Source organism: Neolamprologus multifasciatus, chromosome 15 (genome assembly GCF_963576455.1).
Source record: "Neolamprologus multifasciatus chromosome 15, fNeoMul1.2, whole genome shotgun sequence".
Classification (NCBI taxonomy): Eukaryota; Metazoa; Chordata; class Actinopteri; order Cichliformes; family Cichlidae; genus Neolamprologus; species Neolamprologus multifasciatus.
The window spans coordinates 34,773,254-34,800,065 of record NC_140453.1 but is presented as its reverse complement, the minus strand read 5'-3'; the positions used below and the strand labels follow the sequence as shown (position 1 = coordinate 34,800,065).

At 41.5% G+C, this 26,812-nt stretch overlaps 1 protein-coding gene across 2 annotated transcripts in view; it reads right to left on the bottom strand.

Moving 5' to 3' along the window:
* The window catches only part of kank3 (KN motif and ankyrin repeat domains 3), a 37,210-nt gene that overhangs the window by 10,264 nt on the left and 134 nt on the right, over positions 1-26,812 (bottom strand). Inside the window, exons 1-4 of one of the 2 annotated variants that reach the window (XM_085133179.1) lie at positions 8,460-26,812; positions 5,278-5,333; positions 4,664-4,752; positions 129-1,928 (exon numbers count right to left, since the gene is read on the bottom strand). In XM_085133179.1, coding sequence (XP_084989305.1) covers positions 129-1,928; positions 4,664-4,700 — 1,837 coding nt within the window. In that variant the 5' untranslated portion in view covers positions 4,701-4,752; positions 5,278-5,333; positions 8,460-26,812. The remainder of the gene's footprint in view (positions 1-128; positions 1,929-4,663; positions 4,753-5,277; positions 5,334-8,459) is intronic. The other variant, XM_085133177.1, reaches the window with a different exon arrangement.

The following is a 26,812-nucleotide window of genomic DNA, read 5'->3' as shown; positions in this document are numbered from 1 at the left end:
CAGGTCATTACTGCATCACTGGGTTTAAGTTAGGATGTCTGGATCGAATCAGAACTGGGAAAAAAAAACTGCAAGCCAATATTTGACCCCAGCTCATAAAATCAGCAGCAAAGCCAAACAGTACTTACCTGTCTTGGTGCTGCTGGCTGCAGTCTTCTCTTTTTCATCTCCTCCTTCATTCTTAACCTTTCCAACTACTTCTTCTTCTTCTGGTGAGACCTTGTATTCAGCAATAGTCAGCTGTCTCCTCTTTGGTACAGTAACTTTTTGCCCTTCAGTCTTTTCCTCGCCTAAGTTCTCCCATTGACACCCGGTGCTAACGAGTACAACCGGAGCAGCCGGAGCTCGTTCTTCTAGTGTCTCTAATACATCGGTCTGGGTGCTTTGTTCACTTTGATCTAACTCTGCGTCTTCACCTACACATGCATCGGCCACCTCCGGATGACAAGAGACTGCAGTGTGCTTTAATGCAGAAGTTAGCGTTTCTACTTGGGCATTTGTCATGACAGGTTTGGCAAGAACCCCCTTCTCAAATGTGATCTTGGAGATGTTTTCCTCCATCTTCACTCTAAGAACTCCAAGGTCTTTGTCTGCAACACTCAACCGATCCTCTAGAGCCACAATGGACTCCTGTTGGAATTTAATGGTGTCCTGTAAGGTGTCTATCTCCCGCTGTGCTTCTGTGGTCAGGCCAAGTAGTGACTCCATGACCCAAACCTCAGCCTCTTCTGTCTCCACTCTGGTTTGTATTCCCTCCTCCTGAACCAGGGGGGGTTCTGTTTCTGTGCATTTCTCACAAACATTCACTCTGGTGCCCTCACATGCATCTTTTACACCATCTCTGTAGTATAAAACAACTGAGGCCATCGGCATGTCGTCCCCTACAGCCACTGACTTCTTCTGAATGACTGTTTTTTCAGGGGTGTTTACTAAAGTCTTACTTGACAGTTTGAGGGGTTTCTCCTCTTTCCCTTCAAACTTTTCTGTCAGCCTTTTCAGCTCACCAGATTTTACAAAACCTTTGTGTCCAGTCGAGGTCGGCGAAGTCAATCGACTGTGTTCAGTTTGGAGGATCTCTACGGTTTGGGTGGAAGTCTCTGTAAACTGTTGCTTCTGTTGGGCCAAGTCGATGGCTGCCTTCTTCTCCTGCAGGGCTAACAAGAGCATATCTTTCTCTGCACGCAGCTTGGCCACTTCTTTCTCAAGTGCAGGAACACCTTTTACCCTTTCTTCCATCTCCTTCAGCTGCTTCAAGGCTGTTGCCATTTGCTCTCTAACTGTTTGCAGTTGGCTGGGTGGGATTGGGGTCACAATGGTGCCAGCAGCTGGAGTGCTGCGCCCAGAGGTCTGAGGACTGGGTCTGGTCCAACTACTTTGCAGAGGCTGCATGGCTGGAGAGGGTAAGAGCGGTTTGGGAGGATCTGCAAGCTGGAAGCGGGCGCCATTTTGGGTCTGGTGGGTTTGTTCCTGCTGTAGCCTCCGGCTGGTTTCCAGGAGAGTCCGCTCAACTCTGGGGTTACGTTGTGGTGGAGGCGGTGGCACTTTTGCCCCAGCAGATAGTGGAGGAACGTTGAGAAAAGTTACAGGGGAAAGGGAGACTGTCTCGCAGGGAGCTGACCCAAGCCGGTTACGAGGCGGTGGTGGCGGTGGAGCTCTGCCATCTTCGCTGACCGGGGATGAAAGCGACTCAGTGGACGTCCAGCCACTGGTACGCCCCCCCACACCCAGACTCCTCTGGGAGAGTTTTAGCCCCCGACCAGAGCGCCGAGAACTGATGGGTGCGCGACGGAGGTTGTGCCCACTTTCTATCTCTTCTACATATTTAAGAAAGTCTAGATCCAGCTGAAATCCATACGGAGTCTGGACAGAGTAAGAAGCTTGCTGATCTGCCTCCTCTTGACTGGGGTAATGGAAATGTGAGCCTAGATCTGAAAGGGGAAAGACATGTTATGGACAACACGTGATCGGTACTTAAGAAATTCCAGAAGGCATCTCTATAAACAGAAATTACATTTGATTTCAGTGAGACCTGGCAATGAGTTGAATTGCGTTTCCTTTTTAAACATGTGCATGTGTTTATTTCCTTTGTCTATATCCGTCTTTGCCAGCTGCTTCCTCACCGACTTCCTTATCATCCTGGTATGCATGATCAACAGTTATATAAACAAACCAGGAGTGTGATTGTAAAGCACTGTGTCATCATATAACTAACAGATTTAAAACCCCTCACGCTACCATCAAAATATTACACCTTTACAGGAAACAAAAAGCACTCCTGTTGTATTCGCCCAAAAAAAAAAAAAAAAAAAGGAGAAAAAAAAGCCATGTCTAATTTTTTGGCTTCAGCATTGGCGAAGGTTAACACTTTCAGCATTATTTCATTATCAACTGTAGTTGATTTAGGTGTCTTAAAGATGCATCAAACTCAGATACTCTGATATCATCTTATTATGGGCTCTCTGTCCTGGTCGTTGTGTCCTTGGGCAAGACACTTCAGCCTACTGGTGTTGGCCAGAGGGGCCGATGGCGCGATATGGAGTCTACAACCGTAGCTTGTAACCGTGGCTACAACCGTAGCTTGCCTCCACCAGTGTGTGAATGCGAGAGTGAATGAATAGTGGCATTGTAAAGCGCTTTGGGTGCCTTGAAAAGCGCTATATAAATCCAATCCATCTAAATGTGATTAGTTCATCACCGTCCTGTCAGGTCAAAACAAATTACTTGATATATTTCTAAAACTACATGTTGCAAACCCCAAACCTCATCTCTAGGCGTAACAAACAGAAATATTCACATCTTCAGGACCAGTGTTGGGACTAACGCGTTATTAAGTAACGCGTTACAGTAACTACGTTATTATTGTGGTAACGAGCACGGTAACTAGTTATTATGCCAAAATCAGGAACGCGTTAGTCGTTACTGGGATTTAGATAGGGTCGTTACTCGTTACTTCGTGTGGTGGCTATCGCGGAGCTTCCACAGATTCAATAACATTAGCAAGTGTTGGAGGCCAGCAGGTGGAAGAGAAGGAAAAGAGACCCGAGGCGGCCGCCGGTCCAAGTGTGAACTGAACTTCAGGTAAGAAGTTATGACCTGCAGTCTATCTGGGTCAGATATAAACCAAGTTTAGGTGGAGTTTATTTTCGTTATTCTGACTTTTTCCGTACTGCGTACTAGCTAGCATGACGGAGTTTCTATACAGCTGGGTGGGTGCTATGATGTTAACGATGTTAAACTTTATTTTGTTCATAAGTTATTAGAGTTGCCAACCGTCCCGTCTGGTATTCAGAGAAAATATTACGCATTTCTTATTGAGGTGAAAAGGAACAGTTTGTCCCGTAATTCGGCTACATTGAAAAAGGCACAAAGCTGGAGTTATTCTGTGTCTTTGCTGCACAGCTGCCTCTTCTTCTTTCATTCTCACCCCTCCCTCTCCCGTTTCTACTTCAATCGAAAACTGATCAATGATCAGCTGATCGGCTCTCTTGTTTGTTTATCGCCCACTTTGCACCAGAAAGAGGAAACCAGCCGATGTCGCGTTAAACAACAGCAGCACGTTTAAGCTTGATCAGCTGTTGTTAGGATTTATTTAATATTAATTCCTAGTATCAGCTGATGTTTGCTGGAGCCACAGCTGCAAAAAAGCTGCTGTCATGATGTCGGTTTGTTTATCTGGTGAGAGGGAAACATGAAACCAGGAGATGTCCTTACTGAATCATCAGAGCTGAACAGGTGATGGAGAAACAGGTTTACCTTTTAGGTGACATAAATGAGTTGAAGGGAAGTTATGAACTGTTTCTGAGAGACAGATAACCCCAGGATCCTTTTTAGGTAGCTGACAGCTGGTAACTGTGCAGGTGTGGATCTAGCAAAGTTTTGCCAGGGGGGCCAGGTAGGGCATTAACAGGGAGAGGTGGGCACAAAGAAATACTTTTCTTTCTTATTCTCATTTAAAATGTCTAGCTTTTAAAAAATAATTATCTGAATCTTACAAAAAACGATTGATGCATATATACCATCAAAACAGTGAACATCACTGTCACAACAGCGTTTGTTTTCATTCAAAGGCTTTATGATTTTTCCTATAATGGCCGGTCTCTAGTCAAAATGCCCAGGCCGATTTTTTGTCCCCGTCCAGCCCTGTATGCAGCTCATCTGCAGTCTGGTGTTACCTACATCTTCCTATTCAGAAGGCAGAATTTCCGAGTTCTGAGTACAATCAAAGCACCACGACTGCAGTTTTTTGTGTTGGATGTAAAAGGCGCACATGACACTGTGACGTAGGCTAGAATCATGGCAGCAGTCAATGACGGTCCAGGCGTGGGATTTCTCTCGTGGAAATATGTATTATCTTTTCCTTTCTATTGGTAGGTGGCACAGTGCACTTGTGGCAAGTAAGCAAGCTAGAAGACTGGCAAAGTTATGGAAGCAACACATTAACAAGAGAATTCTGAGTAAAACCAAAGTTACTTTCCCTAGTAACTAGTTACTTTGAAAGTAATGAGTAACTTGAAGTAACTGAGTTACTTTTGATAGAAGTAACTAGTAATGTAACTAAGTTACTATTTTAAAGTAACTTACCCAACACTGTTCAGGACACACAATTACATTTGACAGTAAGCTTTAATTTCAATAACAGAGACTTCTTTATGGAGTTTCTTACCAGGCAGCTTTGGGTTAACTTGCACAGACTGAGTCATTTTTCAGGACGAGGACCTTTCAGCACGCACACAGCTTTGCATCAACACCAGGCTTAAAGAAAAAACACAGCAACATGAATGCATTTGTTATAGATGACCTTGGACCAAGACCAGTGGAAATAAAGGAAGCTATAAAGTGTTGCACAGAAGTAAGTTTCTGCAAGTAGAATTTTGACTTTCCCCTGTTTTGTTTTTTTTCTTAATTGGTAAAATTTTTAGACCAAGCGCAGAGTCTTTTATGGGTTGTAAGAACATGTAACAACCTGTGACTGAATTCAAAAGATTGCGAATCCCCGTCTTTCACTTTAACTAATTCAGTTAAACCCATCTCGTAGTTAGTTGCTGTTAGTCAGCCTTTTTAAGAGAGGTTTCTTTGTTTGGCCACAGTAGCTGTCTCTGCTGTTACTAACTGATTCTTCTTCAGGAAATATAAAATACTTCCTGTGCTGCAGAAAAGCTCCTAGGTCCAAACAGCATGTGGAAAACTCTGAATTTTGGACACCAATTACAAAGGAAAAACGTAAAAGTGAAGCTTAAAACAGTGTGTTAAAGAGGTTCATCTCTGTGAGCCACTCACTGATTAATTCATGCAGCTGGAGCTCAGGTCGTTCGTCCTCCCTGCTTCACACAGCCCTGTGAGACAGACATCAATTATCATCATAAACAACTTCTGTCACAACAGAGGAGAACTGAATAAACTGATGAGTCAACATTTCTGTATCAGTTTGCTGAAGATGAAAATGATGTGAATCATCACATCTGGTTTTTACAGTGACCAAATGCCACACACAACCTTCAGTGAGAGCATACTGGGAAAAATGGTGGGTCAGTACCAAGAAAGCTGTTCTACAGCTTTGTCTTTTTTCCTGTTAATCTACCACACGCACACACGCGCACACACGCGCACACACACGCACACACACACACGCACACACGCACACACCGCTATGATACAGATCAGAATGCACTCTCTCGCAGGTATTTTCTTTTTGGTTTGTTTTTGGGCATTTCAACCTTTCTTGCTGAATAGGACAGTGAAGCAGACAGGAAAGGAGACAGAAAGAGCAGGAATGCCATGCAGGAAGTGGACTTTTTGTTTTCAAGCCTCGAGTTGTTTGGCTCACTCTCTGTCACTACAATACTACAGGATGTTGCTACTTCCCACCAATAAATAGTCAAGGCAAAAAGAAAAACTAGTTTTAAACATTCATTTCAAACAAAGAGATAATTAGCGATGCAATAAGAATTTGCATTGCAGAAAAAGTTTGCTTTTAGACTAGAAACCGGCTAAGCTCACCACCAACTGATGCGCACAGAAATTAGAGATTTTACACGAAACAATAAACTATTATAAAATTCAAAAGTTGTTCTGTGGAAAAAGCCAACTCTGATTACAGTCTGATGAGTTAATGTCAAACAGTTGAGGCTACGATTGTTTTTTAATACACCAACATGTCCCCTCACTTCCTTCACTTGCATCTCTTTGTTCGTTCGTGCATTTTATTTATCCATCCATTTAGTTTTTTTAAATTGTTGATCAGTTAGCAGTGTTTCTGCCATATAAATGAAATTAAAGTAAAGCTGGGAGCCTTCACACTGGTATGAAAATGTCAAAAATTTTGTTGCCCATCATTCATACATAGATGGATTACAATCACTAATACTCTGGTGAAAGTTTTACATATAACGCTGTTAGATTAGTAAGTTAATAATTACCAATAGCTGTATTACTGTTATTACTTTTAATATTTACTATTATTTTTTTTAAACCTAATGCATCAGTGTATACGTTACTTCTCAGATCATTTACCTACTTGCATCGTTATTACCTTCAACATGTTGCACTAAATTGGCCTGCACAATCTACAGTGTTAAATTGACACCAATCAGATTATCCATTATATTGCATCTCACTGTGCTACTGCATGAATAAACTATGACATGTTGAGGCGCAGCATATACATAAAAACACATCAAAAGACGTGCACATTGGATACACCTTTGCTTCCTCGCTCTTAGAGAAGTGAGAAGTAAGTCATGTAATCCCACTTTGTCACAGTGTTTATGTCTACCGGCACTGAAGCACATGCCACTATCACAGGTGATCGTGGCGTCTGAGTGGGTCAGTGTTACTGGCACAAACCTTGTTTTGGTGTGTTTCAGATTTAAAGCAAAGAAGGGATACAGGAAGTTGAATACAGCAACCAGACCCACACACACACACACACACACACACACACACACACACACACACTCAAAACTTTAGAATACACGTAGTCATTCATTTAGTTTACAACACACACTGTTGTAGCCATGCACAAACACACACACGTTTTCCCGTAGCCTCAAGCACATTCCTAACACACGCTGTTGAAGCACGCCAGTCGTCCTTCTAGCTGGCTGACTGCTGATAACCTATAAACACACACACATCATCTGACAGCTCAGACTATAACACACACACACACACACACACACACACACACACTTTTTACTGTCAAAGAAAAGCCTGTAAACATTCACACAGGCTGCTGACTAATTATTCCAAATCTTGTCAGAGGTTGTTGTCTCTGACTTGATAGTAAGAACCTTTAGTGCAAAGAAAAGAAAGAATGCAGTACTGATAAACGTTTCATATCACCCACTGCTTTGGGTCGTGTACTACAAAGCAAGTTCAACATACCCGGGATACTTTCCCCAACATCCGCAATCAGGCTAAGCGGTCACACGAAAGCGGTTATCAATAGTTCACCCAGGGTTTGTTAATCTAGCTACAAGCTCATTGCCATGAAAGAAATTTGGCATTGGCATCTGACCAGTCACAAACATGGACAGGTCTACCAGCAGCACGTCAGCATTGGCTCAACGCAGCCCGCCACTCCTGTAATTGGCCTGTTCAGCACCGCCAATTCCTCCTGTGAATTCCTGGAAACCCGCAGTTTTTGAATCTGTCAGTGAGATCATTTATCAGAAAACATCGCCTCAGTGTAAGGCATATAATGCATTTAAACTTGATCGCATGGTTATGAACATGTATAATATACGTGGGCAATGACGTTGGCCACTTACGAAGGTTAGTTCATAGACTGTACAGAGGTTACAGAGGTAACCCGCCTTAGACAAGTATGAACAAGTTTCCTGTTTGAGGTTCATAAATACAACAGAGTACATATTGACAGAAAACACACAGTTTTCTGAAGCAGCTGACGTCTTTACATCTGTCAGACAATGTTCAAGATTCTCTGTGAGTCTGTTGTGGCAGGTTGAGGGTTGCAGATGCCAACAGACTCAAACTGATCCGCAAGGCCAGTAATGCTGTGGCGATGGAGCTGGACTCCCTTGAGGTGGTGTCAGAGAGGCGGATGTTGTCCAAAATAAGGACAATGCTGGACAACACCTCCCACCCACTCCATGACATGCTGGCCAATCACAGGAGCGCGTTCAGTGAGAGACCGAGATCACCCAAATGCATCACTGAACAACACAGGAAATCATTCCTGCCCGTAGAAAAGAAGTATACACATCCTCTACAGAAAAAATAAAGTACCACATGATAAGTGGAGCACCTCAGTGTTAACCACATATATATCCAATTTGTGCAATATACTGGGATATTTACAAGCAGAGCCATTTGAGCTATTTTGTTATACATTATTAACTAACTCTGTAATATGTTAGAATATTTAGTCTAGAAAGAAACAAGTTAGGAAAAAACAAAAGACTTTAGAGAGACTTTAATGTATGAACTTCTTAGGTTACCTGGCCAAGTAGTATGGGCTTCAGGTTCCCCTCAGTGTTTCAGCCACATTTGACTCTCAGACCACAGCAAACACAACGCTGCAGTGTCTGTGCCAACCGGACAAAAGCCACACAAAAGCTTTTTAAAGATGTGGCCTCGACCAAAGCAGGGAGCAGTACTTTGAGTTTTTGTATTGGCTTTGTTTAAAACCAAACACAAGCTAAGCAGAGCTCAAAAACAAGTCACAGAAATCTCGATTCAGCGGTCACTTTTAGTAACATGTAATCCTACCTACAGTTTTTGTCTGAGCACTTGTCTGCAGTTCACAAATTGAGTCTCAGTGTTGTTTGCTTTAGTAAGGTTCAGTTAGCCTGTTGTTATTGAATCCAGTTAGGTATGAGTCACAGTGCTGTGTGTTGTATATTTTCCTCCTCCTTGCAGACAGCGGTATTATGTCCATATTTACTAATGTGAAGCTGCTGGATTACAGTTTCAGTAGGGCCGTTTTAACTTGCCGAATAGAAGAAAGGACACTCCTTGAAAATAGTGCGTTTTCCATGATTAAATTGTTGGCTTAACAGCTCAAGGCTGACGCTAGTGACGCAACCATGTTAATACAATTCCTTCAGAAATGCTTCCACTTCAGATAATTTGTTTACCATACAGAGCAACACAGAAAACAAACTGAAGAAAATACTGTAAACAAGCAGCTGCTGTAAGAGGCGCCATTCAGAAAGAAAAACAAAAAAAGGAGGCTTTTACTACCGAAAATCAACACCACATTGACTGCTGAGACATGCTGAGGCATTACTCATTAAAGAGAGTCACCCATCGCGCTGCAAGTTCATTCGATTGTTAAAACAAGAGTCAACGGGCGAGTCTCCTCTTTCTCATTTCTCACTTCTTCCTCCACAGCTCCCTTCATTTCCTCCCTGCTCCTCTTCGTTTCCCAGCTCTTGTCTTCCTCATCTTAACCCTTCTCACATGACTTTTCCCTTCTTCTCACCCCCAGCTATCCACAAGACACACACACACACACACACAGACACACACACACACACAGACACACACACATTTCCCTCAGCTCCTCTCATGTGTTGCTGTTTTTCTCTCTGATTTGATGACAGCAAATTACAGACTGCGGAAAGAAGCTGCATTCCTTCCCTCTACACCCCGAGCCCTAACCAGCTGAGAGCCCCGCTGTCAAGTCTTTCACACTCTCAAACACACACGCACAGTCTGAGGCTGGCACAAAACACACCGTATACACAAAGATATACAGCTGTGACACTGTTATAAACAGCTCAAAAGTGATTGTTTTCACACCACTGATAGCTTTTAGGGGTTTTTTGTTGTTGTTGTTTTAACTGTGCAGTTTAGTGCATTGCTTTTGTTCTTTTGTCTTCTTCGAATTTCACATCTGCCAATGAAATTGGTGCCCACTGCTCTGAAACCGGAGTCTGAGAACGTGGCAGGCTGGTCACAAGCACGGCAGACAAGAATGTGTTTCAGTGCAGGAAATTCAGCAGTATTTTGTTTATGAAATGGTTTTGTTTTAACATTTGAAACTACAACCTAGAGAGGACCTTCCTGTTTAAATAAGGCATTACTTAAACAAGTGATCAAATGTATTAGCTGTTAATTACTCCAAAATAATTAAATCCATTTTCACAGGGGATTATTAATCTAATCTATTCATTTCAATTTTATTTATACAGCACCAAATCACAACAAATATATGCTTTATATTGTAAGGTAGACCCTACAATAATACATACAGAGAAAACCCAACAATCGTATGAGCAAGCACTTTGGTGACAGTGGGAAGGAAAAACTCCCTTTTAACAGGAAGAAACCTCCGACAGAACCAGGCTCAGGGAGGGGCGGCCGTCTGCTGCGACAGGTTGTGGTGTGAGAAGGAAGACAGGATAACGACATGCTGTGGAAATTATCTATTAGCTTATCTAAAGTAATCTATTACTTTCCAAAAGTAATCTTCTCAACACATGCAATGCAGCATCCTAGGTCCTACCATTAATTTATTTTAGATAAATGTTTTTTGTTGTTGTTGGTTTGGCTAATTTTTGATTATTGCTTGTCTGATTGTAAAAGTTTTAGAACAATACAACACATCTCAAATGTCACACTACAAGTTTCAGTGAACAAACTTGTCAATTTATTCACAAAACATCACAGGTGGATACTAATGGACAAAATAGAAGGTCACATTCTTCAATCTCTGAATTCAGGTTTATAAAATCAAGCACCACACAGTCTGCTTTTACACACATTCCTGAAACAATGAGTCATTCTAGAGAATTCACTGAATTAAACCATGGTACTGTAATGACATGCCTTGGAACAAAGTCAGCTTTGTTGCAAGGCATAAAGAGTATTACTACAAAATGGAATTGTTTAGGATTTACAGCAACTCAGCTGCAAAGTGTCAGACTACATCAAGTTACAGCACATCGCCAAGAGCTGAGGCACATACTTTGTCACCAACGCTCTGAAAACTCAATAACTGCAGCGCTCCGAACCTCCTCTGGTATTAACATCAGCACAGAAACTGCACACTGGGAGCTTCAGTGGAATGGGTTTCTGTGGCTGAGCAGCTCCAGTACTTCCCATGTCAACAAACTGTTTTTAACAAATTCGTAAAATTTGGTGCTGAACTGCAGTCATAGCTACTGGAGCTCTATGCTGGTGCACAGAAACTAAGCGTTTAAAAAAATAAACACCTGTAAGCGGAAATTAATTAAATGCTCCAACTGCCTGTATTTGTGGGTGCTTTTGACAAATTTTGACTCGTGTATCTTTAACCAAAGAGTCTAATACTTTTGGTAAGTATGAACATTGTGTGCTGTAATTTGGAAGAGGCTGGCTCAGGTACTGGTAGCATCGGTGGGTACACTAGCAGTGCAGTTCATGAGCTTTTGATTTCAGGATTGTGTTTTGTCTCCTGGTTTGAATCCAGATCAGCACTAGTAAACTACATGGTTTTTTTGGCCAGCTTTGTGTAACAGCTACAGAACACAGTCATGTAATGTGTCCAAGTAGCCACCAGCTGGTGCTACAATGTATGTATTATGTTACTTTTACTGAATATATTTGAAACATAAAGACATGTTCAGCTGCTGTTGTCTGCTGGCACAAGCTACACTTTGGTATCATTACAGCTTGTTGTGCATTTCTTGATTTTTGTAAGCTGACATGACTGAGTGGAAGACACCAGCATCATGCCACTTGATTGATATACGAGTACAGGCTCCAAGAGATGGAGATGGTCCACTCACTTGAACCACTCAGACAAAACCTCTACATCACCACCTGTATTTTCTGAGTGGGGACGGCCATTATCCAGAACACTACTGCAGCGAGGCACAAAATATGTCTATATGTTAGAACAACAACAGCTTGATTCTAAGACATTCAAAAGTAAAACTAAACATCCACCATACAGTCATACCACTAAACACACCTGAAATCTATCACCTGCAGAAATTTATGCACAAAGTTGCAAGCATAAGCATATACCCCCAAACAGTCATGACAGATGGTTGCCCCTCCCCGAGTTTGGTTTGATTGTTTCTTCCTGCTAAAAAGGACGTTTTCCTTCCCACTGTCATCAACTACTTGCTCACAGGGAGTTGTTTGATTTTAGGTGTTTTCTCTGTGTTACAAATCTTTAGCTTACAATATAAAGCGCATATTTGGAGCTGTATAAATCAAATGTAATTGAATTTAACTGAATGAAAAAACTAGCACTCAAGTTGTAACCACTTAGCAAAGTAATGATTAAAATCGTATACTTTCCCAAAATTGCTTTATTGCATCAGTGGCGTGGGGTGGCTGTAGCTCAGGTGGTAGAGCAGGTCATCTACTGATCGGAAGGTTGGTGGTTCGATCCCTGGCTTCCCCTAGTCTGCATGCCAAATATCCTTGGGCAAGATACTAACCCCAAATTGCTCTCCGATGCATCCATCGGAGTATGAATGTGTGTGTGAATGTTACCTTAGAAAGCACTTAGAAAAATGTGCTTGTGCGAATGGGTGTGAATGGGTGAATGTAAAAGTTGTGTACAGCGCTTTGAGTGCTCAGAAAGAGTAGAAAAGCGCTATATAAGAACCAGTCCATTTACCATTTACCATCAGTCAGCGCTTCTTTGCACTGGATACACAACCCAGCATGTTAGTTACCTTTAAGCTACAACAAAAATGGAAAATACAGAATAATATTGCTGCATTTTTCCCCCCTCAAAAAACATGGAACATGAGATTTATCCTGTAATCCCAGCACACACTCATAGATGTGTTATTACTGGAAGACTGGTCAGTCCAGATCATGGAGAAGGAAACATGTTGGTTGGAGAATTGGGGCCATGTTTTGAAAGAATGACCTCATCCCCAACGCCACCCTTTTCCCGAGAAGGGAGGCCTGTGAGAGAAAAAGGGAGAGAGACGAGGAGACACGACTAGACTGATGATGAGGGGGAGAGGGGGACGAAAGCCAACATCTTCTCCCTGACAGTAGCTTGTACAGTCTGACTGATTTGCATGAGAAAAAATAAACTCATTCAGAAATGTGAACACGTACAGACTAATAGAAGCAAAGGTACAAACCAGACACACACTCATCCACCACAGGATGGATACCATACACTTATCATTATATAATTTAACTTTCATGAGGTTTGGATTAAGTTTTGATCCAATAATCTGTGCATTTTTACACTGCATTACAGGCATTTGTAGATTCAAAAGAACTTGCATTTCCAGACGCACGGCTAGAATAGTCTAGAGTAAAAGAGCTGCTTAGAATTTATTTACCTTCTTGTTTGAAGGTAACTAATACACTTTCTGTACATCCATGAATATAATAATTGAATCATCCTGCCTGATTTTGTCAGCAATCTTCATTAGTGTATTTTTAGCACCAAATAACAACAACAGTCACCTCTCGTTGCTTTATATTGTAAGGTACAGGCTCTACAATAATAAAGAGAAAACCCCAACAAACAGACAAGCGCCTAAGAGCCAATACTTGGCAACAGTGGGAAGGAAAATATCCCTTTTAACAGGTAGAAACCTCCAGCAGACCAGGCTTGAGGAGTGGCAGCCATCTTCCAGGGCTCATTATTTTCCCTCCTCCTCCACCCTCATCAACACCTCATCCTTTTTCTCCTCACTTTAAGCCTTATCTCATAAACTTAAGTCAGGGCTTTAAAACGTGAAAAACCTGCAGAAATTACTTGACAAATTGTTATCAGATTAGACATCACTGGACAGCTGACAACAAGCCAGTTAAACAACAATAGCTGGTTTTAAGCTAACATTAGCTTAAAACCTGCTAATGTTATGTTTGAATATCCTATAATCAAACTTTCCCTCTGAAAAACATTTTGATTACATTCTCACATCATATAATTTATTTACTAAGCATCTAACAATGTTACAGCCATTTAAAAAAAAACAAAAAAAAACAATCACTAACAGCAGCTAACAGTGGCTAACAGCAGCAAAAATAGATTATTATAAAAATTATGCACTTGAATTGGAACAAGTAAGAAAACAGAGCTCAGTTGACTACAACTTCCAATCTACTGACATCTAGCGATGGGATTTTACACACCATGTCTTTAAACAAAGCTCATGGGACATTAATAAAAACTTAAGCTTCTGAAATAGAGGTGAGAGTTTCTGTAATTACCATTTAAGAATCAACTCTGCATTTAGAGAGTTTCTTTCTAAGAAGTTTACAGGTCAGTTTTCAGAATCTTTACTTCCAATCTGATAATCTGAAACTTAAAGCCAGTTGCTAATCCTGAGCTTAATCTCTTTCACAGGAGTCGTCATCCTCATGAGGACATTTAGGCTGAACAGAAACTAAAATGAAGCTCAACACATCCTCACACAACAGGCCTCTCTGCTGCTTGGATAGTTCTACAGTTTCCTGAAGGGAAGCCCACTACTCCCCCAATAAATTCCCACCAACACACACCTCCATGCCCTGTGAGACCTATTGTCTCCCAGTAGGAACTGGGAGGGGGGTAGAGGGTCCTGCCAGGAAACCCATCAGGCCGTCCTGAAAGCTGCTTCCTGAAGGCAGCAGGAAAGCATGAAGCATACGACAAGCAAAAGCTGAGAGCTGAACAAACACATACACACAAAGAGGTATCCTGCCGCCAACACCAGCACTGGATCCGCCATCACATGATGCATCACACTGAGGTTAGGTAACATGTTATCACATTTGGCAAGAACTCGAGCGTTTAAGTGTTTGTGCGCGCTCTCATTCACGGTGACACACAGTCACCTCTGTGCAGGGTTTTTGCCGCCAGATGCCATTTCCTGTGTCGTAAATAACAAAATTCACCTCAATCGCATCTTGTTGTGTACAGAAAAAAAAAGTTTTATTTTTTTGAAAATTCACAATCAGGTTGAATTCAAACATCACATGCGTCCCGCCTCCCCCTCCCTCTTCCTTCCAGATTCTCCAGCAAACACACACAATCATGCACATTCAGCCTCCACAATGAGGCATTATGCCTCTTTGGTTGTGACGCTGTTTTCCAAAAGTTTTCTGAGGCCTGGTTGTTTTCTTCAAACCATCCCACCCCTCACCCTCCACTCCCTTTCGTGCTCCTTGCCTTTTTTTTCCTCCCCCATGTCCAAGTTCAAAAAGCCACAAAGTGAATTTAGCAAAGTCGTGGATGAACTGCGGCACTTGAGTTTTGAACATGGAGAGCCAAAGCCGCTCCAACAGTGGATCTGAAGCTGAAGAGATCCTGCTGAATAAAGGAGAGAGGGCGGACGCTGTCCACAGATGGTGGCATCAAATAATGACTTCTTCTTCCCACTGACTCCACTTCTGTCAGATCTCATCCATCTGTGATCTCTTAAATACCTCACCATGTCCTGCTTCCTTAGGTTTCCTTAAAAGCGTTAACATTATGGTTTGCTGGACTATTACTTCATGAAGTTTATACAAGATGACTTGATCACGACTTTGTACAGGTTCTTATTACACGCCCTCAACTTCTCATCTCCTTCGGCCAAACCCAGTTACCTCAGAAGCTGAGATCGAACACAGGGAATCTGTGTCCGTATAACTTATATTCACCAAAGGACTGGGCCACCTGCAGGAGCTGCATCGCTGCGTGCTTCCAGTTTCTGTGCTGATGTTAATAGCATAGGTGGTTTGGAGTGCTGCAGTTCCCGAGTCTGTAGAGTGTTGGAAACTGTTACACACCCCACTCTGTAACTTTATGTAGTTGCTGAGAATTCCTGAACACATCCACTTTGCAGTAGTACTACTTACTGTCGATCACTGAATATGTAGGATGGAAGAAATTTCACCAACTGGCTTACTGCAGCATCCTGAAAAAATTATGATACTTTTCGCATCCGCAAGTCCACTAGGGCGTGCTCAGGTCCAAGTGATGTACATTTCTGTTGGTACAATACACCAACTATGTATATGCCGCAAATGGTGGATTTTAAGCAGAGTTCAGATAAGTAAGAGGAATGACTACTCGGTCATCGTGCCTGCAGCCCTTTGGGATGACCCATTCTTTCCCAAATGTTTGTAAAGGCATAGTGCATATTAATAGGGACTTTTTCTTCAGTAATAAAAGGGCACGAGTACTGATTTTTCTCTCTTGGCAAAAGTTGCACAAGGGTTTCTTGATTTTGGATTTCTTTGAAATTCCAATATAATTGAAGTGAAAAAGCAAATAGATTACTTTATTAGCTTAGGGGGTGATTCTGACTGCAAAACAACTTCACAATGGTCCCAGCACTTCATGAGACCTGCAAGAGTGATGGAAGGCTCAGCTCCAGTAGAGCACCTACAGAAACCCTGTTAAGACTTTCACTTCTTTTAGATGCATCCTGTTGACCAAAGGCTCTCCTTCCGTCATGTCGGCTACAACTAAACCAATCTGTGAGAGAGTCTGGGCCGTTTGGACGGACCTACCACAGATTGCCATCGTTGTTTTATGTTGGTCATCCTGCTGATTTCCTCTTCCAAAGATTTAAGACCCCATCTCTTATTAATAAATGTTGCATGTTTATTTCTGAAACAATGATGGTATTGGCACAACTAGATACACTTCCTGCACCGCACCCATTTTGTATCCCAGCAGCAGCAGCAGCAGCATCCAGTCAGCCCCTCTTTAAAACAAAGCAGCGTTCATAAGTCAAGTTTCCCTCAATAAGTCAGTTTCCAGCTCTGACGTCACGTTGCCTTTCAGACCGAACACACCTTGTTCTCCCTCTGTGGTGACACAAACTCTTCCCACCATAACAGACTGAATCCTTGTAGAATCTTGTATCTGGGTCAATAATCAGCCATATTATTTCCATGTAAACTGCGGGTCTGTCGCTCTCTCATTTCCCTTTTTGGTAATCCATTCAGCTCTTTGCTATTCTAGCCAAGTGAACAGTGAAAGTAAAGCAGCTCTTGACATCTCTAAAAGCCTTTTTGCAGTTGACCCAGATATCTGGTCCACAGATTTGAGTTTAAGAGGAGACTGTGACCCATTTGTCTCCTTCACAACAGTAGCTACCGGAGCCTCCAGATGTTTGATTGTCGTAACTACAGAACAAGACCAGATGTCAAGTGTTTGTTGCTTCATGCCCAGAATCTACTAAAACACACTCCATACTGTTATCATTTCCTTCACTGGATTAAATTATGATAGTTCCGCATGTTGTTGATGGAGCTGGTCGGTATAATGACAAGGCAGAGGATGCCCCGCCTATGAGATGTCTCTCTACACACACCTTCATCTGCTTTGGGCTGCTCCTCTGGAAAATACATGTTTGTGGGCTCTAATTCAGTTTTCCGTAATGCAGTGATTCAGTTAGCTCCTTCTTTATGGCTGTAGTCACACTAAGATGCAATTGGACATCGTGCAGGGATCATGACTGCACCGAACATATTGATGGCCTGCGGCTGACCCTGAGGCAATCTGCCAGGTGATTTTAGGCAAGGAAAGTCTGTTTTTTACTTACTGAATTTATGCCATCCTTTTGGTACAAGACCTGATTATTAAAACTCTATAAATTGGCTATAAACCACTTGTGACAGCATGAGAAAACCACCAAACATTTTTGCATCCAAAAGTATTAAAACCTCTAGACTGACAAAGATAGATCATTGAAATCTGTTTATGTTCTATGAATTTTTCACTTGAAGACGCCTCACTGTGTCCGCCCTTTGAATTATTGTGGTTTAGTAACAATGCAATTTTTTTTAAAGAGCCACCAAAAACGCATATTTATAAGTGATGAAGATTCTGATAAAAATGCTGCAAAATTTCGATCCCAATCCCCACAATGTTTTTACCACAGGCTAAAGACGGAAATGTCACCAGCATCACATCACTCGTTGGTTGTGTTGTGTGTGGTTGCACGGATTGAGGTTTTGCAGACACATGACCATTAACCACATGATTTTAACTTGGATGTGTAACAATGATGCTGACAGTGTAGGTTGAAGTGAATAAGACCCCAGACACACAGGGCTAGAAAATGGTTCACAACATCTGGCAACCATTGGCTGTGAAGGAAAAATTGGGCTGGTGGAGGTTGATGGCAGTCACTAAGAAAATGACTGCTGAAGATCCAGTGACACAGACATACAGACCAGGGAGCGCCCAGATGGCAATCACCTGTCACTAGAGAAAAATGTGCATTCCAATCCTTTGGCTCAATCCTCCTTGTGATTGCTTTGATTGTTAGCTTATTGCTGCGATCGTAGGTTGAATGAAAGTGACAGACTTGTCTACAAACAGTGACCAGCTGTTCCCTGAGCTATAGTGAAACTGTGAAAAGTGCAACACAAACCTAAAATGGAGATTTGCCTCCAAAGTAAAAGTTATGTCTTAGTGCTACAGCCAAAAGGAAGAACTTTACTTTGAAGGCGAACCTTCTCCATATCACTTTTTCAAGTTTTACCACTGCTCAGCTAATAGCTAGCGAGCATTTGCAGACACACATGAAAAACTTCCGGCAACCATGAAAATCTACACATAACCATTTACATCAGGTGACGTTTTAGGTGCGGTACCTTCTTCCAGCAGGGCCAAGCAGCCTCCAGGAACCCTTTCCAACCGCTCGGAGAATACGCATTTCCAGTGTAACAAATGGTTGTATCACATCCAATTTGATGGACAACTCCTAAGCAATGTGTGAGTGACATCACGAGAGAAATCTCAATAAACATTTGTGACTGAATGTGAGGATTGTGTGTTTATTTCCAGCGTATGCTTCAGAAACTGTCCAATTAAGCTACATTTTCAAACATAGCTTTGTGAGATATTTGCAGACAGTGAACCTAAAATACGATATGTTGAAAATATTGGAAAATGCTCTTGTTCTTGATTGCTTGGCTGTTTCTGTGCACAGCTGGGATTGTTGATCTGCATCTTTGGCCAGTTTTTCCCATCCAGATGTGAATTTCATTCACATCTGGAGACCCATTTGTCACCAAGCAACTTAAAACTTAGGATTAAGTCTTTAAGTGTTTCCAGCAAGTTTAAAGTTGGCAGAATGTTTCCACCATGTGTCTTCTTTTCTTGTCACAGTTTTGTTCAAGAAAACAACATTTTGTTTTGTCATCTATATGAAAGAATTTCTACAAAGCGCAGTCTGGGGATGACTCAGTGAGTGCCATATTACCACAATCCTGCTGAGTCCAGCAAGATATGGTTTGTTTATATTGCCCTCCTTGTTTACTCCATATTTGCCGTTTGCCTCTTCATTGTAAAGAAAATATGCTAAAGAGTAGTTTCCACAATGCACTAGCAAGAAAGGGTTTCAGATTTCCACACTTCACCAGAAAACAGATTTTCTCCATCTAACAATATTCTTCTGCTTATCAACTTCAGGTTCACAGGGGGAGATCATACCTGTGGCCAGTTTAGAATCAGTAATTAACCTAACCCCAAGCATGACACTGTGTTTAACCTTTGGAGGAAGCCAGGGTACCTGCAGAGAACCCATGCAAGCACAGGGAGAACATGTAAACTCCACAAAGAGATTTTCTGGGGGAGAAAAATGCTGGGACAAAAGCCAGATCAGAGGAGTAAAATATGGTTTTATCCACCTTAGTGCAGGGATGTTGGGTTTGTCAGGAAGGTGAAGTTATAGATGGTCAGACTGTAGAGGTGGATGATAGCTTAGGGTGCCCACACTAGTGTAATTTCTAGGGTTTGGGGATAAATCTTGCTGCTGGATATGGCCAGATCAGATTCCAGGAAGCGAACAATATGCTTAAAAAGATCAAAATAAAGAAGACTAATCTGTAAATAGTTGAATACATCCATCAGTTATAACCTGTAAATTATTTTAAAGAACAAAGTGGCACTGGTATTATTAGACGTCATTTTAGAAGTCTTTTTTATTTTAACGATGGGACATTCAATACTTGGCAGCAAGAGTGAGTCTGTCTCAGGACTGAAATGTATTAAGGGATTAAATAAAGTCCAGTTATATCTCTTGTAACAGCATGAGGAAGGGAACATTGAGTATTGGAGCCTTGTTAAATCTTTTTATATGATTTAGTGGCTTCACAGGGCAGGGGTACATTTTCACAGTCACCTTAATACTAAACACAACATTTGTTCCACTATGGACCACTGAACAGAGGTGACCTCGCTCCCACTTCACACTTAGAGACGCTTGTCAGGCAGAATTGGGGAGATGGCGTCAGAGAAAGTACCAACATATTTTTTCCTGTCGAACAAGGCGTTTATTGTTCGGTCAAAAAGTTGAAAGTTGTGTCTAAATTTCCAAAAGCAGTTGTGGTTTGGTTCTTTGAGAGATCTGATATTTTAGATGTTCAGTCCACAAGCATTAAATCCATTCTCACTCTACCAACCAGTTAAGTGAAAAAAAACCCTGAATGATGGCCAGTGCGTGGCTGAGTAAAGACTTTACAAATTTGCAGCCAGTCTTCAGTAAATTTGGAGTTTTCCCACCCTGGTGTTAGTGGACAGAGTCTGATGACTTTCCCAGTGCTGCCCTGCTAGTACTTGAGCTGATGTTGGTATTTTTAGCCTGTTTTTCATTGAGTGTTTCTCAGACTGCAGAGATAGCAGAGGGAGGAGCGTCTGATTGGACCACAGTGGTAGACCTCACTGGCATTTCTATGACACGACTTTCACATTTGTTCAGATGGCAGAATCCGATCTTTGCAGGCAAACATTACCTTAATTCTGAACAAGTGGATGGACTATAAGGACTATATCTATATATACATATTAGCTGAGGTTTTTTATAGTCCATAGATTTACCTCATACGTGACCTTTTTTTAAGATTTCTTTTATGGGAACCGACAGGCCTGAGGATCAGAGGCCTATCAGAGCCACATATAAGCTGGAAGGTCAGAAAGCAACATTCATTTTATCTTTATATCCATTTTTCTAAATAAGAGAGGACATACATTACATTGTCTGATACTCCAGGCATTTACCCTCACTACAGATACAATCTATCTTGTGATTTTCTTCTGATCCATACCTAGCTCAATTATCTTGTCTTCATCACGTACAAATCATTATTACAAGATGTCCTGAATTATCAAACCGCCTTCCCTTGTGATCAGATCAAAGCTTTTTTCAAGATAATTGAGTTTTAGTGGTTACATCATATCATTCATGAGCCTGTGCGTACCTAATAGCTGGGCAGCATTATACAGTATCAAAAGGAAAGATCACAAATGATTGAATTAATTTAACTAGGAATGAAGATAATGAAAATATGCAGACATGGACTGTCGACGAGTTTCAACATGATTAAGTTAAGCTGATCAAGTTAAATTTCTGCAAAGCCATGATTTTAAAACTGTCTGACAACTCGAGATAACAATATAATGCAAACTCAATCTCAGTACAATTAGCTCAAAAACTAGACATGAACTCCCGAAATTGTTTCAAGTAAATGACTCATGATCCCGAGACTATTGAGGCAAATACAATTATGAGAAACAGAGCTGCTCTTGATTCCTGTAAATATCTGAGAGTCACAGAAAGACGCTTCAGACTTCCTCAATAACACCATTACTGTTACGATATGCATTTTTACCTTTTAAAATCTAGATCTGAATGCAGAAATCCAATGTTCTTTAAAGACCTACCGTTTCCTTTAGCATAAAGTGTTCATTTCAATTTTAAAAGCCTGGATGCATGCTAATTGTTATGGAAATTCCATGCAGGTCTCGCAATTAAAGCTAATTGCTCCAGAGGAAAAAAATGCTTCAGCTTTTAAACTTTCAGAAACCTTTGAAATGTTTCTTACGACTGCACTTGATGGAAATAAATAAAAACAGAAACTCTTCACTCACTTCCATTTTTCCTCTAATAACATACCACCTACCAAGGAGAAAATGGGAGTAAGGGTAAGACTACCAAATATTTCCAAGTACATCTTTGATATGCAATCACTGAACACTTCATTAGATGTTAAACTGCTTGTTAATGCTAACCAGTCAATCACATGACAGCAAATCAATGCATCTAGGCATATAGACATGTTTAAGATGACCGGCTGAAGTTTAAACTGAGGATCAGAATGTAGAGGAAAAGTGATTTAAGTGACTTTGAACATGGCATGGTTGCTAGTGCCAGGTAAGCTGGTCGAAGTATTTTTCTAAAACTTCTGCTTTTCTGGGATTTTCACACACACAACATCTCTATGGTTTATTGAGAACAGTCTGAAAAAGAGATCAGGTGAAAAAGTTTTGTTGATGCCAGAGGTAAGAGGCAACAGTAACTCAAATAACTACTTGTTACAACCAGATGAGCTACAGCAGCAGAAGACAACACTGGGTGCCACTCCTGCCAGCTACATTCAGGAAACAGAAACTTCAGTTCTCCAAAATTGGACAACAGGACATTGGAAAAATGTTGCCTGGTCTGCTGAGAATTGCTGTGACAGTCAGGATCAGAATTTGGTGTGAACAAATTAAAATTGAGGCTCAATCCCTCCTTGTATTGTTCAGTGCCTCAGGCAGGTGGTGCTGGTGTAATGGTGTAAGGAAAATATTTTTTTGGCACACTTTGGGCCCCTTAGTACTACATTAGCAGTTCTATGGTCTGATGAAACAAAGATTGAACTCTTTGGCCTGAACGCCAAGCATCACGCCTAGAGGTAAACAGACACTGCTCGTCACCTGGCCTATAAAACATGTTGAAGGCACGGTGGTGGCAGCATCATGCTATGGGGATGGTTTTTTTAGCAGCAGGAACTGGGAAAATGGAGCAATTAACAGATATTTTTGATGATAACCTGCTCCGGAGTGCCTTGGACCTCAATCTAGGGTTTAAACTACAACAGGACAACATCCTACTTCCGGCACAGCTCCGAGCTGGCAGTCAGTATTAGCAACTCTACCAAATCTTCCCTTGTGGGACAATTAAAGGATTATTCTATTCTATTCTGTCCCTAAGCACCACACAACCAAGATAACAAAGAAGTGCCTCTGGGACCACTCTGTGAGGAGCCCAGACTTAAACCATACTGAACATCTATGGAGAGATCTGGGGATGGCTGTGCACCAACGCTCTCCATCCAACCTGATGGTGCTTCAGAGATTCTGCACAGAAGAAAGGGAGAAACTGCCCAAAAGCAGGCGTGCCTAGCTTGTAGCATCATACTCAGGAAGACTTGAGACAGCAAGGGGTGTTGTGTGTAGAATTTTAATGGGAAAATAATTTTAATCCATTTTGGAATAAGGCTGTAACAGGACTAAAAATGGAACAAGTGAAGCGCTTTGAATACTTTCCAGACACACTGTGGCTCTACTGCTGGAGCACTCCCAATCCCTCACAAGCAGCCAATCTTTTTTTTGTTGTTTTTGCTCTTTATGGGCATTGTTCTGGATCTTTTCTATCAAAAACGTTAAGCAGCAATACTCCCAAAAACCTGCAGAGAGACTCTGATGATGACTGAATTTCCCTTTAACTCAATCAATGCTACTTAAAAAATGCAAGAGGAAACTACTTAAATAGGCCTACATAAAAATCAGAAATTCAATACAAAGTTCAGCGAGGCACACAGCGGTCTCTTGTTTACTAACCTAGTTTGTTTAGAGCTCCGTGATCTGGGCAGACCAATACAAAAATTTAATTCTGCACATAAGGGCGATGGGGTCAGTCTATTCACAGAGGGATAGAAGAAAACGTATTTCGTTGAGTTGTGCGATTACAGTTTCTGGAGCTTAGAAATACCTCACTGATGAAACTATCTCAGCACCAAGTTGGGTATATATAAACAAAGATGTCAGAAAAGTCTGTGTTTCCCAGTCATAATTATTACTTTAGAAGTCTAGATCTCATAATTACCATTACCAAAATCTGACCTGAATGTGGCACAAAATGCGAAGGAAAACAACAGCGAGTGAAGTATTGATTTATAGCCCGGCCTTGCTGCAGCGTTTGTATCTCAGTACGTGGCCCGGTCAGAATATGTCAGTTTTATTTTTTACTTCGCCTGACACGGCTGCGTCCAGCTTTCTTTTTCCTGCCTGCATCATGTCACCGCAGTGCACTGGCCTGCTAAAATTAAAGCCACTTGTAATAAAGCTAAAAATACGACCACATGTACTTTATCAAGCAGCAGGACTCATGAGCACACACTCAAATGCAATTTAGTTCTAATTTAATAAACTGTTCTCCATCAGCTCCGAGGTGTAAATCAGGCAGGAATGCATTAATTAGGAAGGCAATGTTTATTAAAATATATATATATTATATATATAATACTGTCACTGAGTATCAAGAGTGTTACAGTGACCTCTTGACTCCTCCAAGTAGACTTACTGCCAAGCTATTTTTGAGGTGGCAGCAGTAAGTCAAACCCCAGGGTCTTGTTGCAGAAAGGCAGCTTCCCCCGAGAGAGCGTCACAAAGTTATTAAGAGCTTAACACAAATTCTGAGGAGCTTCTCCTCATCGCCCCCATCAGTTTCTCACTCTTACCCTTCATCCAGAGACTTAAGGATGTATTTACTGCAACTGCCTCTTTGATTTCAGTTTTCTGGAGCCCTGATATTTAGTCTGTTAATCCATATGGCTGCTATATTTCACTCCCAAACCAATAAATGAGCTCACACTTTTTTTTTCCTAGTCCCACATCAGTTAATTAAGGAAGAGCTGACGGGTGGACAAGAAATCCAAAAAGGTTACATTATCCAGAATTGCTGACAATAGCGAGGTAACGACGAGCCACCGAGCACCAGCCGCTGCACTGCTTCACCTACTCATCTCGTGATTCCTGTTCTGCTGAGCTCATCGTTCCCAGACAGGCAACAAATTGTTTTATTCCATGACGCGCAACATAACGACAACATCCTGACCGAAAGAACGTCCATGACATTCATGAGGCGTGTGTGTGTGTGAGATGGTGAGTGATGGCAGCACAAAGCACTCTTCACTGCAAAACAACAGGCCAGAAAATCAAAACATGTCTCTGGGTTTGAGCCACAGATGGATCTGCAGAGGTTTCTTATTTAATATACAAACAAAGGTCACAACACAATGGCCGCACATTAGAGCTCTGAAACTTTAAACTGGATCCATTTAAACATCAAGGTTATCGCCCCACAGCCTAATAAAGGAGACGTGGAGATCACTTTAGTTTGTCGGCAAATCAAAGTGAAATTAATTTTACTGACCGAACAGCTATTCTCAGCGTGTGTTCTGTTTTCTAGTAGCTGCACATCCAGAAGTGCAAAAGAGACTTAGCAGAGTAGAACTACGTTATGTGTTCGGCATAAGTTGCGTGGTGATTAAGCCAGGTAAGGACGGACACTTTGATGAAACAGAAAACTCGGACTTCAAGCTCACATAGCTCGAAAACTTCCAATCTTGCTTTATGGTACTTATGCACATCTAATTATAGATTCAGTTGAAAAACAACTGATCAGATTTTAAAGACAGAGCATTAATACCACAGTCAGCACTTTATTAATATAGCTAAGATCTCTTTTACAACAGAGACTTTGTCAAGATAGCAACCATATAAACTCAAAACATCTCAAAAGTATCAAAAATCCAACGTTACAGAACCTACAACATAATATGCAGCATTGCCACACTGACTGCCAGTGTTAGGGTAAATGAAGCTGTGGGTATGCAGACCTTGTTTTTTAATAGTAGTGGCGTTAATCACTTTAACCAAAAGCTTAAATACGGACTTCCTGTTTCATTAATACAGGTGAGACAGCAACAGTTCTTTAGCCGCTGAATAACTTCATAACATAAAGTGCACTTCTTCTGTTGGGATGAAGGATCAAAGTCGAGTTGTAAAAACGTGTGTCTTTGTATCAAAAAGAAATGCAGCAAAAGTTTTTATTGTCTTATAAACCTTCAAATTCATGGATGTGTGAATAAAAAAGGAAAAAAGAGCCTCTGAGGGTAATATTTCATCACCTCATTGGTATTTAATGTAACACGCCCCCAACAGCACTGCCACTTGGGATTTTTTTTTTTTTTTAAAGCAGTGCTGTTTTCAAGCTAAACATCCGGAGCTGTGGCTGCAGGCCGTCCATCATCCCAAGTGATTCATAGTGAGAGGCTGATGAAGCCAGCAAAGCTACAGGGCAAACCAGACACTGGAATCACAGCACTTTATTATAAGACAGGAAAGCAGCCAGGGGGACAGATATTGGGGGTGCTGACTTGGGATGGAGGGGGATTTCCGTCCTATAAAGCAGCCTCACCCCTCCCACAACAATGTCTGGCACAGAAAGATGTTCCCTTCTTTACTGAAGCTACATTTAGTTTGCTTCACATGTGAAGAAGCTGCAGTGTGTCCTGCAGGAAGAGGTGTAAAAGGAGATGCGCACTGAAATGGCTCGTCTGAGGTTTGACAAGTCAAAGCAACAGCAATAACAACAACAACACAACAAGAAAACCACAAAAGATGTTGGAAGAACACTGACCTAAATCCTGTCATTTCTAATGTGAGACAGCCGCAGGCAATAAAACACAGCTTTAAAGTGAATGGTTCTCATAGCAAATGCAGTGGTGGGAGAAAAGCCCTGTTTGGGAAACAAAAACTATTTTCAGTTTGCCAAATTAGTGGCGAGGGAGCCAGTACAAACCACATCCACTCAGACAGTTCAGTAAAACCTAAATAGAGTCTGAGTAGACTCTAAATTGAAAAAAGGGAGCGTTTAAAATAATTTAAAAATGTATATATTATATATAAGGTTCCAGAGGCAAACACAAAATCAGACATTATCAATAATCCACTGGAACAGTTTGCAGCAGCCTCTGTTTAATAAAACACAACTACTTTGGCCAGAGGCTTGATTAGTAATAATCAGCTAATCAATACAGCCATGGACCCCCTCGGGCACTGCTG